The following is a 25,455-nucleotide window of genomic DNA, read 5'->3' on the forward strand; positions in this document are numbered from 1 at the left end:
TGTATAAATTTTAATATTTTTATTTTCTGAGTCAATTCAGAACTTTCTAATATGCTTTTAAATTTCATCTTTGAAATAAAGAATTATTTAATTTTTTATTTAGAATTGTGTTACTTCATTTCAAATATTGGAAGATTTCCAGAGATCTTTCTCTTACTGATTCTAATTTAATTCCATTATAGTATTTTCTGTTGTTGCTGAATGGTTTTTTTTTTTTTTTTTTGGAGGGGGAGCAGTAATTAGTTTTATTTATTTATTTTTAGAAGAGGTACTGGGGATTGAACCCAGGACCTCTTGCATGCTAAGCACGGGCTCTACCACTTGAGCTATACTCTCCCTCCTGGAGTGCTTTTTTTAAGTGTCAGTTAAGTCAAGTTGGTTGGTGGCACTACTTGATTCTTCTTTCTTTTCTCTTTACATAATTTGTCATTTATCGAGAGAGAAGTATTGAAATCAAGTTTGTCTATTTCTCCTTACAGTTCTATCAGTTTTGGCTTCATATATTTTGAACCTGTTTTTAGGTTTATAAATATTTAAGATTTTTATGTCCTCTTGAAGAAGTGATCGCTTTTCATTAGGAAATGACCTTTTTGTTTGTGTATAAAGCATAGTTTATTAACACATTATGATAGCATTTGAAGAAACTAACTTCATTTACTTCTTTTTGATTTACCGGAATAATTTTTCCAAGCATTTTAGATATTATAAACTGCCCACTATCAGTCAAATAGCTTTTTGAAAATGTATAATTAAATATGTTGATAAAATGTATAGGATGGAATTAAATTGCAATTTTAGTCTCATTTGTTCCTTTATAAAAATTTTTGGGGGAAGTAACAGGAAGATATAAAAAATGCAATGTATTCCTGAACCTTTCACCCAGTTCCCCGAACTGTCATAATTATAGTATCAAAACCAAGATGTTAACATTGGTTCAATCCACAGAACCTATTCACATTTCACTGCTTTTACATGCACTTATTTGTGTGTGTGTGTAGTTCTATACAATTTTATCTCCTTTTTGATAAACTACAACTCTGTTTTGTTATTTTAGTGATCATTTTTTGATTTATAGTATATATCCTTATCAGGCTACCTTGAAGTGATATACTGTTATCTGCAAAGCAGTGGTTCTCCCCTGGGTACAATATCTTGAGATATTTTTGTCACAACTCAGGGGTAGCTATCCTGGAATCTAACGGGTAGAGGCCATTGATGTTGCTAAATATCCTATAATGCACAGGACAGCCCTGCACAACAAGGAATTATCCAGTCCTAAATGCCAATAAGACCAAGGTTGGAAAAATCCATATTTCCATCTGATGTCATTTTTGTTCTTCCTGAAGGACAGACTTTAACATTTTTTTACAGTGCTGGTCTGTTAGTGATTCATTCTTTTAGCTTTTTAATATCTAGAAATGTGTTTTGCCTTCACTTTTGATTGATATATTGACTGGCCTAGAATTCTAGGTTGGCAATATTTTTTTCAGTACTTTAAAGAGGTGGCATTGAATTTGATGAAAAATCTGTTGTAACCTCTGTCTTCTTCCTCTGTGAATAATGTCTTTTCCCCTCTGCTTTCCTAATTTTCTTTTTGAACTGTTTTGAGCAATTTAATTATGATATGCCTTGGAGTGGTTTTCTTTGGATCACCTATAAGATTATCATTCTCCACTACTGACGTAAGCCCTTCTGAGTTCTTTACCCAGTGCACAAAGGAACTGTATTTTTTATCAAGCTTGTGGGAAAAAACACTTTCCTGGCCTTGTTTTTGCTTGGCACTGTTCAAGTCCTTTGGAATGGTTCTTTCCCTGGACTCAGATCAGTTTCCTCATATATATGTGCCAATCAATACCCTGCTGAATGTCCTAGGGGGACCATTCACAGGTCCCCAGAGCTCTCTGTTTAATTCTCCCCTCTCCAGTCTTGCCTTATGAATCCTACCTACCTTGGTCTCCTTGGATTCTCGGCTCTCTTCAAATCAAGAATTTCACCAGGCTCTGTGGGGTTCCCCCTCCCTGTGACACTGCTTGGAACTCTCTCAAGGCAATAAGCTAGGGTACTTACTGGGCTCATCTCATTTTTTTCCTGCCTATCAGGGATTACTGTCTTTTGTTGCCAATATCAGTATCTTAAAAATCATTGTTTCGTATGTTTTGTCTGGATTTTCGTTTCAGGCAGAAGTGTAATTCTGGTCCCTGTAACTCTATTATGGCCAGAAATGGGAGCCCCAGCTTCAGTTTTATTCATGTCTAAGTGTTTCCTCATTCTTACTAACTTTTCTCCTTTAACCCATGAATTATTTTTTAAACTTTTGATTTTGTTGTTGTTATTGTTGTTTGGGGGCTTTGGGGGGGAGGGATAATTAGGTTTATTTATTTATTTATTTATTTAATGGCGGTACTGGGGACTGAACCTACGACCTCGTGCATGCTAAGCATGCACTCCACCACTGAGCTATATCCTCCCCCACCATGAATTATTTAGAAATGTGTTTAATTTAAATTTTATGTGATTTTGTTAGCTAACTTGATTTACATCCTAACTGTATTATGGTAAGTGTAGAGGACTGCCTTCTGGAGCAGAAATGGACTTCAGGGAACACGGCTGGTTTTATACAAGCAAATGATGACTACATGATAGTATAGGGTTGAAACACAGATGAGGCCAGAGAGAGGGGGTGAGACAATACCTGGCTGTACAAGTTCTCTAAGGAAATAACAGAAGGATGCATTCTAAGGGCTAGAGCTCTAGTTTACGTACAGCTGGCCCTCCGTACCTGCGGGTTCCAGTCCACTTGTTCAATCAACTGCAGATTAAAAATATTAAAAAGAAAAAAAGTCCAGAAAGTTCCAAAAAGCAAAACTTGAATTTGCCATACCAGCAACCATTTATATATCACTTACCTTGTATTTACAACTATTCACATACCATTTACATTGTATTAGGTGTTGTAAGTAATCTAAAGATGATTTAAAGTATATGGAAGGACATACATAGTATATGCAATACTTCACCATTTTATATAAGGGACTTGAGTATCCTTTGATTTTGGTATGGTCCTGGAACCAATCCTCTGCAGTTACCTAGGGACAACTCTATTACGACTCTGACAATAACAAGTTTCGTGTTGTGTTAGAATCAGAAACAAGCCAGAATCACTTCAGCCCAAGAACAGCTGCTTAAAGAAAAGAAAATTGAACTATTTTCTTCCCATTCTGAGCAAAGGAAGGAAACAAAGGGGAAAAAAAAATCAGTGCTATTTATAACAAGTAAATAACAACAGACATTTATTGGAGGAATTACAATTATTTCCTGCAAAAAAGTTTTACGACTCCAGTTTTATAACATCAGAATTGACTAAAGACAGTCTAGTTTCTAAAAATAATCTAACAATATAAGCATACTTTTTTTTAAATTGACTGGGAAAAATTAAAAAAGCAAGCCTGTCATTGTGGATACAGAACTGAAATGAAATATAGTCTCATGGGATTCGTAGTCACTGGAATTACTCAGCTATTTAAAGCTCTTTTTGGTTTCACATTTATTCTCAGTTCCTAGGAAGACCTAACACAGTACACACCATCAATGAGAAATATCTCTTAAGTCCAGGAAGACACTTTCCTCTCTGTGCATGATTCTCTGTCTTCATATTTCCTTTTAATCAGGGCTACATAAGATTTCAACTTCATACTTTTCCTCACAACCAAAAGGAGACATACACATTTCTAGTCCACACAAAAGCAACTCTACACAACCAGGATACCTGTGGCTAAAAAATATTGCCTTTTCACATTCCTCAGGAATATTCAGGGTACTAAAAATGTAAGAGAATCAAAGTTGAGTGCACAGGATGTCAGTAGGTGACAAGAAAAGGGCTGGGCAACACAGTCGTCTAGTGACGCACGTGTCAAGAGAGCTGGGATTTGGGTGGGATAGAGAAGAAATGGCAGTACAGAGAGGTAAGTGGGTTGAGGGAGAGAAAAACCAGCAACTGAAGGACTGCAGAGGAAGCACAACCAGGCCTCCATTAGGACAGGAAGCTGGAAAAAACACATTCAAAGAGACAGACCCTGCATTCCCGAGTGTATCTGAAAGGGCTTGAAAGGATGGTTAAGAACTGCAAAATTAAACACTGACTGAAGCAAACAGCTGGTAGTCTTGAAAAACTCCCGGAGGAAGGTGGGGGGTCAGCTCAGATTATACTGCAGACTATTTCTATGAAAGGCTGCAAAGACCACTTGTCAACATTTACTCCTGCAGTTCAAGACAGGTAACACCTAGAAGACGGTGAGGGCCTCCTCCAGGGTCCATTATCTCATCTTGCCTGGGGCAAGAAATGGGACAGTATTCAGATCTCTGACATCCTTCCTAGAAGGTATTTACCCTTGAAGATCACCAAGTCTTTTAAGATGAAAAAGAAAGCCTGTTTCTATGACACAGTGCTGGGAGAATGTTTGGGTCAGAGAATGCCTGCTCAGCAATATAGCAAGCATCAACAACTCAGCTCAGTAGCAATAAATGCTCAAAAAATAACCCTTGACAGGCATACAGGGGGCTAGCTGCCTGTTTCCTTAGAGCAGTTTTGGCAGGGCCAGAAGACATTAGTCATGGGAGCTTCCACACAGGTACGCAGGTGAAGCTAACTGGCAAGACAAAAGGCATGAATATGAATTACAAACTCCCTGTAGAATTTTAAAAGGACACACGACAAGGGGAAAATGATGGAAGCGCCCTTATTGCTGCAGTTCTGTTCAGCCACTGGCCCATGTGGGTTACCCTACCCTCGTGTCCAACCAGACTCTTGGAGAAGTGCCTACCCAAGGGTGACCAATGATACAACAGTCCTACCCACCTAACACACCGAATCTGTTGAAGAGCCTCCAAAGCTTGCTTTGAATAACTATGCAAAAGACTATGATATCACAAAATTGTATGTAAGCCAGTATCTTATCAAAATAGGACAAAACCAAACCGTTTCATACAAATATACCCTTCACACCCTCCACTTCTTTCTAGGAACAGCAAGGAAGAAATACATAATCCTTAAAACTAAATTACAAGGTGCAGAGACAGGCTATAAATCCAACTCAGAGAAGACTGACAGCATCTTTCTTATGAAACCATGATCAAGTAATTGTCCAGATATAATTATGTGGCTTTCATAAAAGTGGCTACTCCAGAGAATCCCAACTGGTCTCCCACTCACATAGAACCATCATGGTAGGCAGAGGCATTTTGATATATAATAAAGAAAGCACAGACTTGTAGATCTCAGTTCAAATTCTGGTTTCAACCACTCACTAGCCAGTCACCTAACCTCGCTAATGCACCAATGTTATGAGGATTGAATGGGATTCCAAATCTTTAATAATTCCTGAAACAATAAATCACTATGTGTGTAAGACAGATGGCATTAGGCTTAGGCATTCACGGTATACAAAGAAAGAAGAGTGGCTGAGTTAAGAATGGGGTGATTCTAAGGGTTCCCAGATGGATTCTGAGTCGTCTTAAAAGTTTACAACATTGGTTGAAAGTGGTTTAAGGTCTTCTCAGAGGGGATATAAAGAAAGGCAGATGAGGCTAGTGGGCACCTGCAGTACTGACTGCTCAGCATCGCTCCCTTCTTCTGGAAAAGGGTTTTCCCAGTGATAAAAGCAGAAAGGAACCAGAGGGAGGAGGGTATAGCTCAAGTGGTAGAGCATGTGCCTAGCACGCACGAGGCCCTGGGTTCAATCCCCAGTATCTCCTCCAAAAATAAGTGCATAAATAAGTAAACCTAATCCCCCACCCCAAAAAGAGCAGAAAGGAACCAGATGAGAAAGCCTCAGCTCCCTTCCTCACTTCTTGACTTTGAAGGAATTGTGTGAGGAAAACAGCTTGCAGCTGTGCCCACCATCTTGCAACCACGAGGCTGCAAAAAATGAAAGCCAATATGCTGAAAATTAGGGAGGTTGATGGAAGTGTGATGGATTGTTGAGCTGCCAAACCAAATTTGGAACTGCTTACCTCTCGACTTTCCCTTAAGTCAACAATCAGTGTTCTTAACGTTTTAAGCTACTAGTTCCTGTCATTGTGTTTGTTACACTTGAAAATATCCTAAATGCTACCTTCAGTAAAACTTCTCCCAAATCAGTCTCACTAGGTGTTCAGAAAAACTGCTCAAATGTCCTATGATTATGATCTACCACGTGCCAGGCTTGTCAGACACTTACATGCATTACCTCATTTAATCCTCACAACCACCCTGTGAGGTAGGCAGTTATTCTCCTTTTACAGATTATTAATCTGAGGCTCGGAGCAGTTAAGGGTCTTATCCAAAATTGGCAAGCTAGTGCATAGCAGATCTGTGATTAGAACACATGTATCCCTGACCTCAAAGTCTGCACTTTCAGTTACTAAACTCTGTAACGTGTGAAGGCAGAGTCTTCCCCTAGTTTTAGATGATGATCACTGTATCTCTTTAAAGGTTATGAAACTGCAATTGTTTCAGTTTCATAAGGGGATATTATTTTCCGGGTCTGTAGACATATACTGAAAATATGGAGCCTAAGTGGTTCTCTATTATCTGCAGATTCTTCTACAACTGTGCGAGAGGAGGATGTAGTAAAGTTTTGCCATGTTCTTCTAACCTAACAGTGATGAAATAAGTAGCTTATACATTGTGGTGACAAGTGTAAAGTCTATTTAACTTAAAATTGCAGAAGACCAACTACTGGTATTTATGAAATAATATGAAGGAAACAGGCTCTAAAAGGAGGTGACTTGCTCATGGTCCCACTGCTACGAAGTGCCAGTAGCAGGACGCAATCCCAAGACTTTAGAGTCTATGTTCTATGTGCCTTTCGTAACACTGCGGAGTGAAGATGTACACATACTTGATGCATTTAAAAAATACTCTACTTTTTTCCTGAATATAAAAAGTAGTACATTCTCACTGTAGAAAATCTAAAAAGTATAGAAAAGTATAAAGAAGAAAATAGAAATCACCTGTAATCCTATCATCTAGAGATAATCACTGTTGACATTGTGGTTGGTATTATTTCATCCCCGTTTTTTTTTTCCTTTGCATAAATGTTTTTAAAATTTTTGGATCATATTTCATTGCTTTTCTTCTTTCATTTATCTTCCATTTTATCCAAATCATTTCCCCCATGGCATTAAATATTCTTTAAAAATGGTTATAATGGGTACAAAACCATCATAGGAATTGACCATCATTCATCTAAACCCTGTACTGTTGTTGAAAATCCAGCTTTCTTCCTCCCATTGTGTATGATACTGGCACGAATATCCCTTCTGTTAATCTTTGTCTGCTTCTGATTACTTTCTCTGTATAGATTCTTAGGGAATTAAGGTTGATGATACTGAAAAACTGCTCTTCCAGAAAGTAGCAGTTAGCCCCACTTCCCACAATATGTGTCATTCATGACTCTTCTTTCTCCTCGTTATGTTTCCTCTGGTGCTGAATGAGCTGTGAGCTGTAACGATAGGCTTTCCCACACTCACTACATTTATAGGGTTTCTCCTTAGTGTGGGTTCTCAAATGTAGAATAACTTGAGAAGTCTGCCTGAAGGTTTTTCCACATTCGTTACATTTATAGGGTTTCTCTCCAGTGTGAACTCTCTGATGATCAATCAGATTTCGATTAGAAGTAAAAGCTTTCCCGCACTCATTGCATTTGTAAGGTTTCTCTCTACGATGAAGTCGCTGGTGTTCATTAAGGGTCTTCTTTAAGATGAAAGCTTTCCCACACTCATCACATTCATAAGGCTTCTCCCCAGTGTGAATTCTCTGATGGTCGATAATTTTTGTATTAGAAACACATGTCTTCCCACACTCCTTACATTTGTAAACTTTTTTTCCTTTGTGCATTCTCTGATGTTGAGTAAGGTTTGAACTACGGCTAAAGGCTTTCCCACACTCGATACAAGTGTAGGGCTTCTCGCCAGTGTGAACTCTGTGATGGGAAATAAGACCGGAACTCCGGCTAAAGGCTTTCCCACACTCTTTACATTCGTAAGTCTTCTCCCCACTGTGGATTCCCTGGTGCCGAATGAGGTGTGACTTTCCGCTGAAAGATTTCCCGCATTCATTGCATGTGTAGGGCTTCAGTCCAGTGTGGATTCTCCGATGAACGACCAAGTTGGAGCTATGACTGAAGGCTTTTCCACATTCCTTACACTTATAGGGCTTCTCTCCAGTGTGGATTCGCTCGTGTACCGTGAGGTTTGCGCTCTGACTAAAGGCTTTCCCACACTCGGCACATACATACTGTCTCTTTTTGGCCCGAATTCTCTCATTTATCGTAGGGTCATCTTTTTCAGATTCTTGGTCACTCACTCCTGTGAGTGTTTTATCATCTTTTACTGTCTTATGTTTGAAGTTTCTCGTCTTTCTCCTCATTTTCTCCTGCCTGGAGCATCCCAGTGTCCTCTTGAGCCTTCTCTTTCTCTTAAGAGGAGCTTTCTAAATCTTGACTTCCTTGGCAACACCTCTGTGGAGTTCTCTTGAAAGTATGAGATTGTAGTTTTTCAGGAATGATACTTTAGAATCAATACTTCCTCAGTCCCAGTTTCACCATCTGGCAGAAGAAACAGAAATTGCACATGTCACCTGGTCTCTATATTAGAGGAAGGAGAAATATCCAAGGATAATAAGATGTGGCAGACCACAGGGTCTCACGTGGAAGAGTAAGTGTTCAAAGGCAGGGGGAACTGATCAAACAGATGAGAAAAATGAGGTTAGACACTGAGGCCAAGGTAAAGGCTTAAGGAAAGCCATGGGGCTGATAGGAGCCCAACAGGTTCAGCATCAGAATGAGCAATGAGTATACAAAACCTATCCTGGTTTCTTCCTGTCTCATGCTCTACTCTCAGAGTTGGAGCCAACTAACTCTTAATCTGGTCCCCAGAAAAAAATGCACTGAAAGATCCTTAGTCCACTAGCTCAAGTGACTCATATTCAGATCAGTTTGGCATTTAGTTCCTGCTGACCTATTCCCCTCAGACCAGTGATATAGTGGCAGGAACAAAATAGGTACTTAAGAATTGTTTTACAGAATAGTAACTTGGATTTGGTCTTAGGGTATGACTAAGATTTCATTTTTTGCTCTAGTCTAAGTTCTAGGTCCGTCTACAAACCTGTTCTTAAGCTCTGTTGTGACAGGAGTAACACAATTCTTCCAAAATTGGAGTCTAGTCACATCGTACCTACTCTGTAGGGGCTGGTCGGTAGCTGGATCCAGCCATGTGTGCTAGTTCAGTCTGTCTGCTTCTCACCAAGCTGAGTCTACTGAGTGAAGCCAAGAGGCTGAATTGGGAAACAGGGTTAGTTAAAGCAGGGGAAACTCTGATAGGACCTTGCATGGCACAGTGGTAAAGTATCCAAGATGGCAAGAGGTGAGAGCAGGGGACAATACAACCAAGAGGGGCTGATACATGAAACCAACATCAGGAACGAGCAGGAATTTCCCAACTGGTTTGATGTGAAACTCTGGACATAGAGATTACCCTAGTAGACATCAAATCTAGAGGATGGTGGGGTCATAAAAGAAAACCGAAAGATGACTCCATGATACTAACACACGACTAATTTTCCTTTTATTACGTTCTTTTTCAGACTTGTCCATATTCATAGTTATAAATATACAGTAGATATCATTTTGCATCCTACTTCTTCTATTTAATTTTTATAAATATTTTCCCATACTATTAACTCTTCATAGGATCACTTTCTGATTACATACTACACCACCAATTAAACTCATTACAATTTACCTACAATTTTGCTAGTGTTAGACATTTCTGTTGCTCTCTGAGGTTTAACCACTATCAATAATGCTATCATGATCACTTTATACATATAAAGTTTTCTTCTTATTAAAATAAATTCCTGGGATGAGAGTTCCACAAATGAGTTACTGAGTCAGAAAGAATGAAATTGTTTGCAGTACTGCCTACTGCTTTTCAGAAAAAGTCTGACCAGTTTTCTATCATCTCATAGCTTTTGGATAAACTGAGTCACCCTCTTGGAAGGCGGGACATATCAATGGTGAGTGCTCAAGGCCAACAAGAAGAGAACTGTGGAGGCTGGAGTTCACATCTCAGAAGCGTGGGTGCCACTCACGTGACACACAGGCACATGTACACAGACTCACGTCCAAGACACCAGGGGCGGGCAGAGAAAATGGCAGGGGAAGGGGGACTCTTGGCAGGATCCTGGGCACACTCACATCCAGCTGCTGCTGCCTCTCTAATCAAATGGGAGGTGGCAGGTGGAGGAGACTCAGGGGAAGGCCAGGCGACTGCAGAGCAGAGTGAGACAGCAAACGAAGCTGCCTCCAGACTTCTGAGAAGGTGGATGGTTCTTTCTCAGCTTCTTTTCCGTTTTTAATTTTCTCTGAAACTTTTTTCTTCACACATTTCTTAAATGAATAAGTACTGAGTACTCTATTGTATACATATCTCTGTTCTAAGTCTCACACAGGGAAATTTTCTAAAAGCACAGTTCCAAAAAAGTAGAAAATATCTATTTCTGAATGGATGGATGAATAGGTGGATAAGTTTATACATTTACTGTTATGAAGGCCTCCCATTTTGCTGGCAGGTTGTCTTCTGCTAACTTGTATTGTTGTTCAATTTGTCTTCTTTTTAAGTATTACTTATGAAAAGTTAGGAAATGACTTTAGAGGAACAGATTCCCACAAGTACTAGAACAAAGTATTTTAGAGATTCAGAATGAGACAGTGCCTTGAAGCCAGCCTCTGGATGTCTCACTTCCAGGTAAGGCGGATCCAAAGCTCCCCAGTGCAGTGCCTATTTTTATCCTTAAAGGCTCTTACGGAAAAGATCAGTAGCCTTCCATAAAGTAGTGTTCAGGAAAAACATGAATAGCCATGTATTTACATGGCTCTCACAAAGCGATAAATACTACTATTGAATGCAAAAAAAAAAAAAAAAGCACTTTATGCACTGACTGTGTCCCTCCAAAATTTGTATGTTGAACCCTGAACCCCTAATGTGATTATATTTGGAGATATGACTTTCAAGGAGGTAATTAAGGTTAAATGAGGTTATAAGAGAGGAGCCCTGATCCAACAGGATTAGTGTGTCCTTATTACAAGACATACCAGAGAGCTCGCTTTGACTTGCACTCCTGTCCCGTCCCCACCACATGCACAAAGCCAAGTGAGGACACAGCAGGAAGGTGGCCATCTACAAGCCAGGAATAGAGTCTCCACCAGAAACTGAATCAGCTGGTCACCTTGACCATGGATTTCTAGCTTCCAGAACTATGGGAAAAGAAATGTATGTTGATTAAGCCACCCAGTCTCTAGTATTTTGTTAAGGCAGCTCAAGGAGACTAACGTAAGGATGAAATACCGTACCTACCTTTAGGGAGCTTACAATGGAGCTTATAATACAGTAAGAGAGCAAATTACAGATTTACAAAGTATCCAGTCAGGAGATGAAGGGGGCTAGGAGAGGGAGTGATTACTGGGGCTTGGAACGCTTGGCAAAAGGTGCTTTAAAAATGCAGAACTTTGGCTGAACTGTTTTCTCTAATGGTTAGCTTCCTGAGGGCAGGGATTTTTGTCCATCATCGTATTCCTACCACTGAGTACAGTTCCAGGCACATAACAAGCAGTCAAAAAATTTTTTGTTGCTGTTGAATGAATAAATGAAGGAATGAAACTATAAAGTTGCCTGAAGTGATACCTGCCAGGATGTTGAAACTACAGGGCAAAAAATATGGATGTAATCTAATGGCCAGTGGGAAACAAGTTCTAAACAGAAGAGTGAAATCTAGCTTTAATTTCTTTTTCTTTTTTAAAATTTATTATTTATTTTTAATTAAAGTATAGTTGATGTACAATATTACATAGCTTACAGGTGTACAATTTTTAAAGGTTATACTCTATTTATAGTTGTTATTCAATATTTAGCTTTAATTTCCTTTTTATTTTCTATATTTTTCTCCCTTGCTAGTCTCCTCTCTTGTTACTACCTTCTCATTCTCATTTATCAAGAACATAGTCTTTCAAGATGTATCATTAATTTCCCCTAGTCCCAGCCTTCCCTCACCCACAGCACATTCATGTTTCTTTCAGCTTCATGAAGTGGAAAACAGAGGAAAGAGGCAGCTAGGGAGTAAATTATGAGAAATAAATTAAGGGAAATAAAAAGAAAGTATCCAAAAGATGCCACCTAGGAGCAGAGTGATCACATATCTTGGTTTTCCTGGAACAGCCTGGTTTATACCTGCTATTCCAGCATCATTATTAATATTGCCCCCCTTAATTCACAAAACTATCCCAGTTTGGACAATAAGTTTTGTATCACCCTACCCAAAAGTGAAATTAGGAAAAGAATGCTTTAGGAAGATGAGCCTAGATTAGAGTTGAAAAAAAGAACAGAAGAAGGGAAATGAGTTAGGAGACAAGTTTAGCAATGCAGCATGGGCTTTACCACTTTCTAGGTGCTGAATAAGTGTTTGCTAAATGAATCAACAAATGTATGAGATAACAAGACCTGAGTCCAGGATAACGACAAGATAGAGAACAATGGAGTCCAGCTATTTCCAAGAAAGCATATGCATATATCAGACTGGATACGGAGGATGACCAAAGGAAATTCAAGGAGGAAGCAAGAGTTGTCAGGAGTTCAGGGAGGGCAAGTTTGAGGAAAGTCTGATCAAAAGGAAACCTAGCTATCTGCCCTCTGCCTGACTGGATGGAAAATTCTCTCAGAAATTTTTTTTTAATTCTTATTTTTTTTGTTGAAGTGTAGTCAATTCACAATGTTAGTTTCAGGTGTACAGCAAAGTGATTGTTACAGATACATATTTTTTTTTCCGGATTCTTTTCCATTACAGCTCATTACAAGAAACTGAATATAGTTCCCTGTGCTATACAGTAGGCCAGAAATTCTGGAAGAATTCCCAGGCAGTAGGAGGGACAGATGAGGCCGTAAGGACAGCAGGTCACTGAGGGTATCCAGGCAACTGAGCATAAAACACAATCTCAGACAACCAGTACATGGATAGGGATCAACTGTGACCCACAGATCTCTTGACCCCCAAATCCCTGAGGCTAATGGATGAGTGTTCTGACCTCAGGACCACCATGCAATTCAGGCTGTGAGGAACCCACAAAGGGCAGAGTCCTATTCCTAGAGAAAGAGAGGGGAGAGAGGTCTTACCTAGGAAGGTTGTATTCCTTTAATTCCCCAGCATTGCCTGCCTGTTCAGGTCCCTCTGAGCAGTGGTCACATGGTCCTTGATTACTGATTAGCTACAATGGAGTGATGAATAAGAGGCAATACCTGAAAATAAATTCCAGAGAAAAAGATGAGTGAAATGGAAAAATTAAAAGGAAAAAACAAGAACTAGAATAAATTACCAGGAAACTACTTGATCTCAGGGAGAGAAAGACCTAAGTCTTAAGCATAAAACAAAGGCTGACACCATAACAGAAAAGCTGATAGGTTTGACCATATAAACATCTCTGTACTTTAAAAAAAAAAAACCATAACAAATCTGTAATATAAACTAAAGTTGCCTTATACTATAATTACCTGTGTGTGTCTGTGTCCCTCCTCCTCACTTGTCCACTTTAAGCTCTAAGCCCCCAGAGAACAGGGTCCATGATATTCGTGAGTGGATCCCACACAGTGCTTGCCACAGAGGGCTCAGTAAATGTTTAATTTGAAATGTTACACAATTTCAGGATCCCATCTAATTCTCTCTGGGTATAGGGACAGAGAGGACTACATCCTCGACACATGACCACCGCCATTCCTCCTCCACCTGTTCATCCCTTGGGTGCTTCATATTGTCTGAACAACATGACAGTATTTACATTCTTGGAAGTTCTGTGTCAACAAGGCCATCCAAGGGCCTCAATTCCCTAAGAGACTGACCCAGTCTCACCGCTCAGAGAGTCTCAGAATGTCAGAGTTGGAAGGAATCTCCCAGACTACTGAGTCTCATATCAAAGTTCTGAGATGGGGAAACTGAACTTATAAGAGAGCTAGGACTCAAGTCTAAGTTTCCTGATACTCAAATTTGAGTTCCATTACATTACCCTTCCTCCCATTCCCAAACTCTACTCCTCAAGGTCCAGAGGCCCTCCTCCCACTTCTATGTTTCTATCCAGAAATGCTCCCTTACAGGCCTTGCCCCCATATTCTCTAGCAGGCAGTATTCCCGTCCCCAGACTAACTTCACCCGCCCACAGAGAAGGGAATGGCTCACTCTCACATCTGTGCACAGAAGCCTCTCTCCAAAGGACCTGCCCACCACAGATCCTGCCTCATCTCTTCCTTAGATTTGGTGAGGAAGTACCTAGTGGGGTCCTGAATCACTGTAAACACACAGAATAACTGAGTTCTCTGAGAGCTCAACTCCAAGTGGATATTCAGGGCAGTGTCCTATCTCTGGTTCACTTCCCTTCCTATTGAACTGTGAACAGTAAGGATGATCATTCTCATTTTAAAGATGAAGAAATGAAGCTCTCAGAGATTGAATGACTTGCTGAAGGTGGCATGGCTAGCGAGAGACAAGCCTTCTGAGTCTGAAGGATATCCTCACTCCATAGCCCCACAGTTGCTCTTCTTCACCTGTTCTGCTGATATCTAAGTCTCCATATTCTCCTCTAACTGCAAAATACATTCCAACTGAGTTCTCTGCAATCCAGCGTTCCAACAAAAGTTTGCAGAAAAGGGATGACAGGGAAACTGCTAAGTCAAGTATCTTTAGAGAGAGGAAGAAATAAGGCTTTACAGGGATGCTAGAAAGAGAATTTTTAAAATATTTAAAAAAAACTTTCAGGATCACTAGACCTCAAAATCGGGTTTATGTTTCCCCTCCAGATTCCCAGACTCTGCTTCTAACCCTTCAATCTTGTTCCATTTCTTCCCGACCAGAACATACCTCTGCTTTGTACACAACTGTAATCCCAGGACCTAGTGCACTACTAGTGGATTCTAATTATCTCTTGAATGAATTAATGAGTAGCCTTGGACAAGACTTTGCCCTCCCCTTTGGGCAGAGTTTCCTCACTGGGAACACAACAGGGACTGGACTGGTGATCCGGGCCAAAAAGGTAGGCGCTATGGCGCCCTCTGAGAGCCTGGGCGGGACTTGGACAGCTTTTACCAGGGTCGCCCCATGGCTCGTAGCAGGGACAACACAGTTCTGTCACCACTGTCAGCCCGGTTCGAGTGAGCAGCTACGCCGAATGGGAGACGAGACCCGAGACAAAGGGGCAGCGCCAAAAGAAGGGAGGGGTGCCCACAACGACCCCGTGAGCTGACGCACCCCGGTCTCCCCAGCGGGCAGCAGTGAAGAAGACCTGGCCCCCGGCCTGTGTGCCCCACCCGCTCCCAGAATCGGCCTGAAAACGCCAGGCTGCCACATACCCCTCACCGAAAGCGCCCGACCCACATCTTGGAACAAAGCGGAGAAGGAACGACGTCACCGACTCCCCATTAATTCCCATCCTAACCCTTTCGGCCCTTCTAGGCATCTGGAGGTTTCTGCATCTCTGTGCCCCCGAGGCTGGAGTCCTCCCGCCCCATTGTGAGTCCCCGGGCTCTCTGGCCCCGCCTCCTGCCCAGTTTTGCCTTACCATTGGCTGGGAGGACGAAAGGGCTTGGAGATTTCAGCCAATATGAGGAGAGCCCTAGAAGGGATGGAGCCTGGGGGAGGGCCCTGGTTAGGGCGGGAAGAGGGACCAATCTACTGGGCGCCCAGGCACCCTTCCTCGAACTGAGACTCCCTGAAGTCACACACCCAGAATTGGCTGCTTAGTGGAAAAGTCATCTTTCCCACACGTCCCGCTCCTTTCAGCTTCAAAGCCAGGATTGGCTGCCGTTTATCGGCAGCATATAAAAATAAGTGTTGAGTGCCTATTATGTCATTGTTCTAGGCTCTGCAGATACAGTAGTGAAGAAAATTAACTTGCTGCCCCATGAGACTTCCCTTTAAGTCAGGGGAGACAGTAGACAAACAAACACGTAGACAGAAGTAGTGAGTAAGGGGCTGTGGGGGAAGGAGAGAGAGGGAGGGAGGTAGCAGTTGAACTATTTTATAGATGACAGGGAAGGCTCAGACAGGAAGTGAGCAACTGCAGAATAGGCATGTGGGTATCTGGAAGAGGAGTATTCCTGATAGATGGAACATCAGGAAGCAAAGGTTGTAAGCCAGGAGGGAGGGTCTGCACATTTGGGGCCGTAAGGGCTTTCTTTGTATGTGTCCCAAATAACACTGGAAGGTTTGGGGACTAAGGAGTGACATAATTTTACATGTTCAAAGATTTATTAGCTATCAGATATGAAAGGAGCCAAGAAACCTATTTCTATAAATTCTGATTTCTTGCTCTCAATCCTTAGTCATTCTAACAAACCTTGCATGTAAGTTTCACTCCATAGCATTAAAAACATTTCCTCTGGCTGCTCTGTTAAGAACAGTCTGAAGGTGGCCAAGAGTGGAAGTAGACAGATTAAGAAGCTACTGCAGTATTCCAGATGAGAAATGATGGTGGCTTGGACTAGTTTAGAGGTGATGGAAATGATGAGAAATATCTCTACATATATTTTGAAGGCATGGCCAGCTTGATTTGCTAATGAATTAGATGTTGGTTAAGGATGACTCCAGGGTCACTGATCTGAGCAACCAGAATAAGATTGCTTTTTTTGGAAATACAGTAGACTGAAAGAAGAACAGGTTTAGGGAGAAAGATCAAGTTTTGTTCTGGATATGTTAAGTTAAGGATGCCAATTAGACATCCAAGAATAAGTATCAAACAGGCAATCGGAATAGGAGTCAGTTCAGGGAAGAAACCATGGCTAGAGATGTAAATTTAGGTATCACTGTATAGGGCAAGATGGGACAATCTAGAGAATGATTGCAGATTTTAAAAAGTCATCTGAGAATTGAGATTTGAAGCTCATTAATCAACAAATGTGTGTATACATAAAGGTATACTTGAAGTACACAAGTTCCAGGGTGCCCTAACATCTAACTTGTTGCCTTTATACACAAGCATATTTTTTTTTCCTGACAAAAATCCACTCAAGGGTAAAGGTACAGAGGATTGAACCCAGGACCTCAGGCATGCTAAGCAGGCACCCTACCAATTGAGCTATTCCCTCCCCACTGAAAGTCTTTTAAAGAATAACTACAACTATCTCATTATTTCAGCGCTCCTTACTGGGACAGATGTTGACAATGGATAGTGTGGAAGATGAACAGCTTGGACTGGAGAATAGTTGACAGTGGCTTGAATTTTAGCACTGTATTAGCTGCCATTACCACTTTCCCCCCAAATGGTCCCTGTAATAGGCTGCACATATCTCAAATCCTAGGGCCCCCAGTAGTGTGGCTTCCCAGTGAGAGCTTGTGCATCATCAATTTTTGCTCATTGCCAAGGTAGCCTAAATACTGACTACAGCTTTCACTCGTGGCCTCTTTCTAAAATCAGGACATGCTCTATGACTTGCTTTGGGTCGCTACAGGTATGGTGTAATTGCATTGTTCTGTCCCCTCCTCCCCGGGGGAGCAACACAGACAGTTTTGGTGAGGGATATAGCATTTTTCTATCTTACCCAAACAGGAATCAAAAGTATGTAATTAATGTGTACAGCCTGGTGGATGAGCATGTACATATGCACCCTGTGGCCTTGAATTTACAGCTGTTGTTACTACTCCACGTGCCTCCATGTATGTGCCTCTGAATATATGTTGTCCTGTGATTACTCTGTCCATGAGTCTCACTGTACTCAAATCTTGAGTTTCTATCGGCCCTATGCCTCTCCATCCACAATCCAAACGGCACCAAGTTGGAAAACTGAGTATCTTGTAAATGCATCATTCATATACAAGACATTGCAACTGGAAGGGACTTGCAGGAGAAGCCTGTTAGATATCATAAAATGCCAACTGTACATTCATTTCTAGAAACTTCTAAGTCCGTAGACTGGACAACCCATGGTGGAAAAATGTTGTTTTCAGTCATTTGGAAATTCCTCACTAAGCATCATTTGAGGCATATGCACAGGTCAGAAAAGGGGATGGGACACCAAACATTTCTCTTCTACTGTTTTCATGCAAGGCACACACATGCTTTAAAAGGGAAAGTGCACCCATCCTACTTGGCATTCACCTGGGTAAAGTACAGGCCGTTGGTCCTGTGTATATATTAGTGGGAAGACTTTTGTGGTTCAGTGAGGAGTAAGTCTAAAATGTCCATTTTCTGGGTCAAATACTTGTATACTAGGTACTTAGAGCCAGCTGACATAACACCTTCCATTTATCCCCCTGAGGCAAGTGTCTTACAAGGCCCCATCAGGGTAGAATATATCCTAAAGTTAGCAGTAGGGAATTTGTTTTTAATGTTCTACAGAGCAAAAGCCACCCAGTGAGTACTCACAATTTGTCTCTCTAACTCCTAGCACGTTTTCATGAATGTAAGCTTTGCAGTACTCCAGGAGGTCAGCACCTTCACAGAAATGTCTCCCAACATGGAACAGTACTCAGCAACTTGTTAGCACCCAAAATCCTTTGACATTTCCTCCTGGTCTTAAAGGCTGAATTACCAGGGTTGGGAATATTTTGTGTGTATAAGAGGGTTAAGCGTCTAGCTCCTAGTACTTTTACCATCATATTTGAATGCCTGAACTATCTCCTGGACATAAATTCCGTCTGATTTTAAAAACTGGGAGCTCTGTCATGCTGCTTACTGATAACTGTTTACCTGTATTGTGGATTCACGAATGTAGCAGAAGCTATGTGCTATAACAAAAGCTCCTCCACACTTATTTCAGGAATATTTTTTAAAAATGTGTACAGAATAATAGAAGCTCTGGATCAATGATTTCTTGCCCTCCAAATCCAAAACAGATTATAACCCACGTAGATTCTGTGACATCAAACAAGAAATAAACTATAGCCAAGGCCTCCCTGCAACACAAATCAGTAGGCTTTCCTGTAAGCGAAAAGTCTCTGGCGGATGTTTTATCAACTGAATGTTTTCTCACACTTATCTCAGGAATAGATTCTTTTCCCGTTTTAGAGTTGCTGAGGTAAAATAAAGTCTGAGCTGTGACTGAAGGTTTTTTCACATTCAGTTCTTTTACAACAAAGTGACTCACAACTGGTAGAGAACATGGAAGGAGGGTCCCCACTGGATCCACAGTATGAAGGCTGAGCAAGAAGGACAAGTGGGCTCTGGATGGAAGGTTTTCAACCAGATCAGCAAAATGCTGGGCTGCTCCTTTACTTGCTGACGTGAAGCATATTACTAACTTAGAGCTCAACTTCTAGCTTCAGATCTCAACAGACAATTTTAACAGCATGTAACTTGATGACAAAACCATTCAAGGAAAACCCACTTTCCCTATTTTGGGGGGAAATATCAGGACTTAGAAAGTCCTTACCACTGATTAATGAAGAAAAAACCAAATGAAATTATGGGGCTAATGAAAAGCCTCTGTCACTTGAGGCAGCAAAAGGACATATGAAAAAAATAAATCTGAGAAAAACTGGAATTCCAAAAGAAACAAAATAGACTTGGCAATCATGAAAGAAAAACTGAAAGGAAACCACAGTGTAAAACATTATATATGAAAACAGAGCTCTAACTACATATACAGAAGAGAGTAAAAGACTTTAGACAATACTAGATGCAACTTCATGCCACTCTGACAGTTCAGTAAAAGAAGATGACTTCCAGATATATATTACCAAACTTTATAGAGGTAGAAACTTTAAAGAGTGCAAGCATCAAAGAAATCAAACTGTTGCTTAAGATTTGTCCCTCCCAATTCCCTCCTCCATCAGAATGGATCAGGCCCAGTTATTTTTACTCTTCAAAGAATAAATCCCACATTATTCTAACTCTTCCAGAGTAATTAAAAAAAAAAACAGATTCTCCAAATAATTTTACAAAGCAGACAAAACCTTAGTAAATTAAACCTAGCTCTGCACTTAAAAAAAAATCATGAACAGGTGGATTTTATTCCAGGAGTGAAAGGAAATTTCCATTTTTTAGAAACTTGCTCCCATGAAAATTACATAAAGAATAAAGGACGTGACCCATAAAATTTCACTGACAGATATTTAAAAAATAAAAACATGGTAGAATTTAAAGACCATAATGAAGACTCAAAATATAAAACAATGATAATAATTGCTAAAAGGTATAGTATGTGCAAGCACTGTTTTAAAGGCCGTACACTTAGGAACTGATTTCACCCTCACAGCCCTGAGGTAGCTCCATTTTATTCATGGAAGAACTACACACAAGGAAACGATCACAACCTACGAAAGTGGAAGAAACAGGATTTGAACCTAGAGTACCACACACAAAAATCCATACTCTTAACTACTAGCCTATATTGTGACTTCTAAAAATAGGAAAAGAAGGAAACTTCCTAAACCCGACAAAAATTTATCAGAAACCAACAATGAAGTAACAGTAGAGAGATGCCAGAAGTACATGTAGAAGATATCAAAAAGGGCTCTGCATGCGACATCCTATGAGGAAATGCCACTTCTATCTTTAGAAGCTTCTAGTCTGGTGGTGAGTAGGGGAGAGTGTGCCCAATTTAAGGATGGTTCAATTAAAGAGCTGAGTTTTAAAACATTATTTATTAAACAACTAGTATATGAAAATTACTATCTATATATCAAAAGAAATAGATACTATACCAACATAAGCCCACAATAAGTTGGTATGAATATATAAGTATACGTATGCACTAAATTGAGAATAATTTACAAGGCAATTTAACAGTTGCACATTGTAGCACCAGTTAACTCAAAGCACTGAGGTCAAATGAATAGAAGTTTAAGGGGAATGAAGTAGCATTTGAAGAAGAAAGTCTTTCAGAGATGAGCTGGATCTGGAAAGTTCTGAGAGACAGATTAGTAAAAAGAAGGAAACTTTTTTCTACATATGGAATATAATCAATGAGGGATTATATTAGAGTAGAAGTTTTAAAAAGTAGATAAGGAGGGCCATAGCCAAGGTAAAGAAAACAATGTATCACAGTCTTGGAGAATGACTTTATATAAATGGAGGAGGTGGAAAAGAGTAAGAAAGTATCTCTGTCCTTGAGAAGCACATAATCTGATTCTGGTTATGGGATGCGTAACTAAGAGATGAGAAACATTTTAAAACAGTTTTTAAAAAAAGAAAGAAGGAATGAAAGAAACCTACGAGCATATGAAATCTGTATTTCTTACGTCCCCTATAGTGGGGAAGGACTACACTGTTGCTCCCACTCTCCCACCTTCATGACCTAGCAGGAAGTATTCAGGGACGGTCCACTTAGATTAGCATTCCCAAGAGAAGACCAAGTTAAGCAAGTTTCTTACATACAAATCTTAACTCAAAGTTCTTTGCTGGATGGAGAATCACACCTTAAGAAATGGACCGAGCCAGACCTGAGTGCTTCTCTCCAGTGTGAGTTCGCTGGTGGTGATTGAAAGTAGAACGCTGACTGAAGGCTTTCCCACACTCAATACACTCATAGGGTTTCTCTCCAGTGTGAACTCTCTGATGCACAATGAGTTGTGAGCTATCACTAAAAGCTTTCCCACAATCTTTGCATTTATAGGGTTTTTCTCCAGTATGGGTTCTCTGATGTACCATAAGACTGGAGCTGTAACTGAAGACCTTCCCACACTCATTACATTCATAAGGTTTCTCACCAGTGTGAATTCTCTGGTGTATAATGAGGTGTGAGTTTTGATTGAAGGATTTTCCACACTCATTGCATTTATAAGGCTTTTCACCAGTGTGAAGTCTCTGATGTCGAATGAGACATTTACTCAGACTGAATGCCTTACCACACTCATTACATTCAAAAGGTTTTTCTCCAGTATGAATTCGCTCATGGTCAACAAGTTGAGAGTTTTGATTGAAGGCTTTCCCACACTCACTGCATTTGTATGGTTTTTCCCCAGTGTGGAGGCTCTGATGTCGAATAAGACATTTACTCCGACTAAAGGCCTTGCCACATTCATTACACTCATAAGGCTTCTCCCCAGTGTGGATTCTCTGATGGTCAGTAAGATTTCTGTTAGAACAGAAAGCTTTCCCACACTCATTACACTTGAAAGGTTTCTCACCAGTGTGAAGTACCTGATGTCGGACAAGGCTTTTATTCCGAATGAAGGCCTCCCCACACTTGTTGCATTCGTACGGTTTCTCCCCAGTGTGGGTTCTCTGGTGGTCAATGAGTTGGGAACTCTGAGTGAAAGCTTTTGCACATTCATTACATTTATACGGTTTCTCTCCATTATGGAGTCTCTGGTGCTGAGTGAGATGGGAGCTGTGGCGATAGGTCTTTCCACAATCACTGCATTCATAGGGCTTTTCCCCTGTGTGGATTCTCAGATGAACCATGAGCTGAGAGGTCTGCCTGAAGGTCTTACCACACTCATTACACTCATAGGGTTTCTCTCCAGTGTGGATTCTCTGATGCCCGATGAGGTGTGAACTCCGATTAAAAGCTTTGCCACATTCAACACATCGATAGAATTTCTGTCCCTTTAGAACTTCTTGATCTTCTGCAGGACTGGAGGACAGATCTGGATGTTCCCCAAGATCTTTACATTCATCACATCCATCTTTTGCAGATTTCTTTTTACCCTCCTGTATTATTTCCAAGAAACCACTTTCCAGTCTGCTCCCTTCTTCATCAGAGGGTTGTGCTCCTAACTTCTCTAAAGCCTCTTCACAGGCATCTCCAGCTCCTGGTCCTCCAGGAAGTACTCCATACAGTACTCCTGAGGTCCTATCAGGTGACTCTGATCCTTTAGAAATCGCCTGCTTTGGAGACAACTCTGAACTCTCCATCCTTTTCTCACCTGCTGCCAGAAGAAAAGAGAAAACACCGTTTACTCATTTCTTATACTATTGAGGTAACAGAATCATCAGGAGCCTACATACTCGAAAAATATTCAAATTACAGGTAAGGAATGAGGGGACACACTGAGAATAGAAGAGAAAATGTGAAATAGCTCAAATTTCTCTTCATGGACAGAAAGACAAAGAGGGGAAGCTGGTCAGTAGAGGAGGTGGAAGAAGAGCTATCAGCACAGACAGATGTTCAGCTGGCATGGCCAAGTGAGCTGGCTGAATAGAAGGCAAGAGACCAGACTGTAAAGCATGGTGTAATCTTCCAGAAGCTGCTCAGATGTGACGTATCCTTAGTAAAATGATGAAGGTCCTATCCAACCATGACATCATATGGTTCCACAGTTCTCAGCAAAGATGTTGGAGAGAGACAGTGGGGGCAAACACCTCAAATCAAATATGAGAAACAGTGTAGGCAAACACAAGAGTTGAAGGGAAATTTATATTATGAGGCTGTGATTAGGAAAAAGTGTACAAAAAGTAGTGATTCTGGCATAACAGGACAGTGACAAGATCTGGAGAAGCCACTGGTAGAGAAATACTGGGAAAAAGTATTGAAGGGGACAGCAGAACTCTAAAAGTGGGGAGCCACTAGTCCCTGGGCACTGGACTGGTAGGTGCAGCACTGCATTCCTATAAAAATTAAGAATGGCATCAGTAACTTGAAACATAAATCAAAATATGTCTTTGGTATATTGATAATTGGGAATCATAAGGAAAATGAGTAATTGAATATTTGCTTTTAAATTCTAGGATTCTTATTATATCTATCAAAATTCATCAAATTGTGCATCTCAAGTATGTGCAATTTACTATACAGGAATCATAAAAGTGTCAAACAATTTTTTTTAAATCAAAAGACAAACACAAAAACAACAAAACAAGAAAATTCTAGGATTTTTTAAATACAAAAACTGGGAGAAGGCAGAGCAACCAAGGTTATAGCTTAACACAAAAATGTTGGTTCCTAGCAATGACATCTACATTAGGGTTATAAGCCTTCATGCTAATTTAGTATGTAGAAGCTGCAGATGTCTGAATCCCTGATTCTAATCCCACCCTCTCCAGAGAAGGCTACTGTCCTAAGACTTGTCAATCCCAGAACCTGCCCTGGCAGGAAGTTGCCCTGCCCCAGTCTTTCCTGAAGGGGAAGGTAAGGCAACCATGCTTTGTGCCAAGCAACCCAGCTCATCCCACGATGGACAACAGGTGACTGGACCAGGGCCCAGCACGAGGCCCAAGGGCAGTTTATCTGTCATCGGCCTCTGCACGGCCCGGGCCAAAGTTCTGCCCAAACAGAGATGATATTTAATGGCTAAGCCACCCTTGGAGTCTCTCTGTATATAAATTCTGAACTCAAAGTAGGACAAAATTAAGGAAACGACAAGTAGGAATCAAAGCTGAAATGATGCAGAGAGAGAAGGCAAGCCATTAGGAGCCTCAGCAAGCAGAGCATCTGAAGGAACAGAAAGGCTAACTAAGAGGAGCTCTGAGTGGGACAAAAGATTCAGAGTGAAGAGAGTGGGTGTCAGTTGGAAGAGAAAACAGATATGCGGGGAGCAGCTGTCTCAACCACATTGCCGGAAAAACCCTTTCACTTTTCCTGCTGAGGCTCCCAGGCTCCTCGGTCCCTGCAAGGCTTTGTTTCCGGAAGTCTAACCTAGGCGGTCGGTTTGTTCAGGGTTTCCATTCCTTTAGCTTTATCCTAAGTACCCTAGCTCATTACTTACAACAACTGAATGGCTCGCTTTTCCCAGGTCAATTAATAATGAAGTAAAGAGAATGTTAATAACCATTAAAGTGGGTGATGGCGCAGGGAGGTTCACTTTACTCTCCTCTCCACTTTCTCTGTGTTTGCTTATGTTTTCATAATAAAAAGTCAAAAAAGAAAAATACAGCAAAGAACATGTAAAGAAGGCAGGCTCTAAGTTACTGGGGAACAGAATCATTACCCAGGGAGGCCAGGCTGCGGTAGTTTTCCGGCATGGTGTTCTTCCGGTACGGGGCTCTCTGGCTGAGCACCGGCCCTTTCCACTTCTTCTGAGTATAGTCCACGGACAGGAGCTCAGACTCTGCAGCCACCTGGAACGACAAGCTGCTACTGCTCAGGGACACTGGCAGCCTCAAGGGCAGAGTCATCAGGGGTGCCGACAGCACAGGGTCGGGGCCCTGGTGGTAACAGGGGTGGAGAGGGAGGGAAGCTGGAAGGACACATCTACAAGGACAAGTCCAGGGCAGGGTCAAGTCAGCAGGTAGACCAGCTCCCGGAGCGCAATCAGGCGGGGAAGCCACAGGAGACGTCTCAGAACTGGCCGCAGCCCCGCAGATGAGCTCAACCTACTCCTGGGCCACAGACTTGGGAACTCAGGGAGCTCACCTGGGGCCTGACCGTCCGAGGCACGGCTGCCGCTGCGTGGTCTCCTGAGTCCCCTGCTTGGGGAAGGGCAGGCACTGGGGAAGCACGCCGAGCTGAGGGAGGAAGGAAAGCTCTGAGTGGGACGAGCCCTGCTCTTGGCTCCAATGAGCT

The 25,455-nt window shown here is 41.2% G+C and overlaps 1 protein-coding gene across 4 annotated transcripts in view; it reads right to left on the reverse strand.

Moving 5' to 3' along the window:
* Positions 1–3,273: 3,273 nt before the first annotated feature.
* The window catches only part of ZNF660 (zinc finger protein 660), a 29,625-nt gene continuing 7,443 nt past the window's right edge, over positions 3,274–25,455 (reverse strand). The window contains exons 4-7 of one of the 4 annotated variants that reach the window (XM_074345071.1): positions 25,306–25,397; positions 24,881–25,010; positions 21,460–22,882; positions 3,274–8,279 (exon numbers count right to left, since the gene is read on the reverse strand). In XM_074345071.1, the coding sequence (XP_074201172.1) occupies positions 7,427–8,279; positions 21,460–22,882; positions 24,881–25,010; positions 25,306–25,397 (2,498 nt within the window). In that variant the 3' untranslated portion in view covers positions 3,274–7,426. The other 3 variants (XM_074345069.1, XM_074345070.1, XM_074345068.1) reach the window with 3 other exon arrangements.

The sequence above is a fragment of the Camelus bactrianus genome, chromosome 17, assembly GCF_048773025.1.
Source record: "Camelus bactrianus isolate YW-2024 breed Bactrian camel chromosome 17, ASM4877302v1, whole genome shotgun sequence".
NCBI classification, from domain to species: domain Eukaryota; kingdom Metazoa; phylum Chordata; class Mammalia; order Artiodactyla; family Camelidae; genus Camelus; species Camelus bactrianus.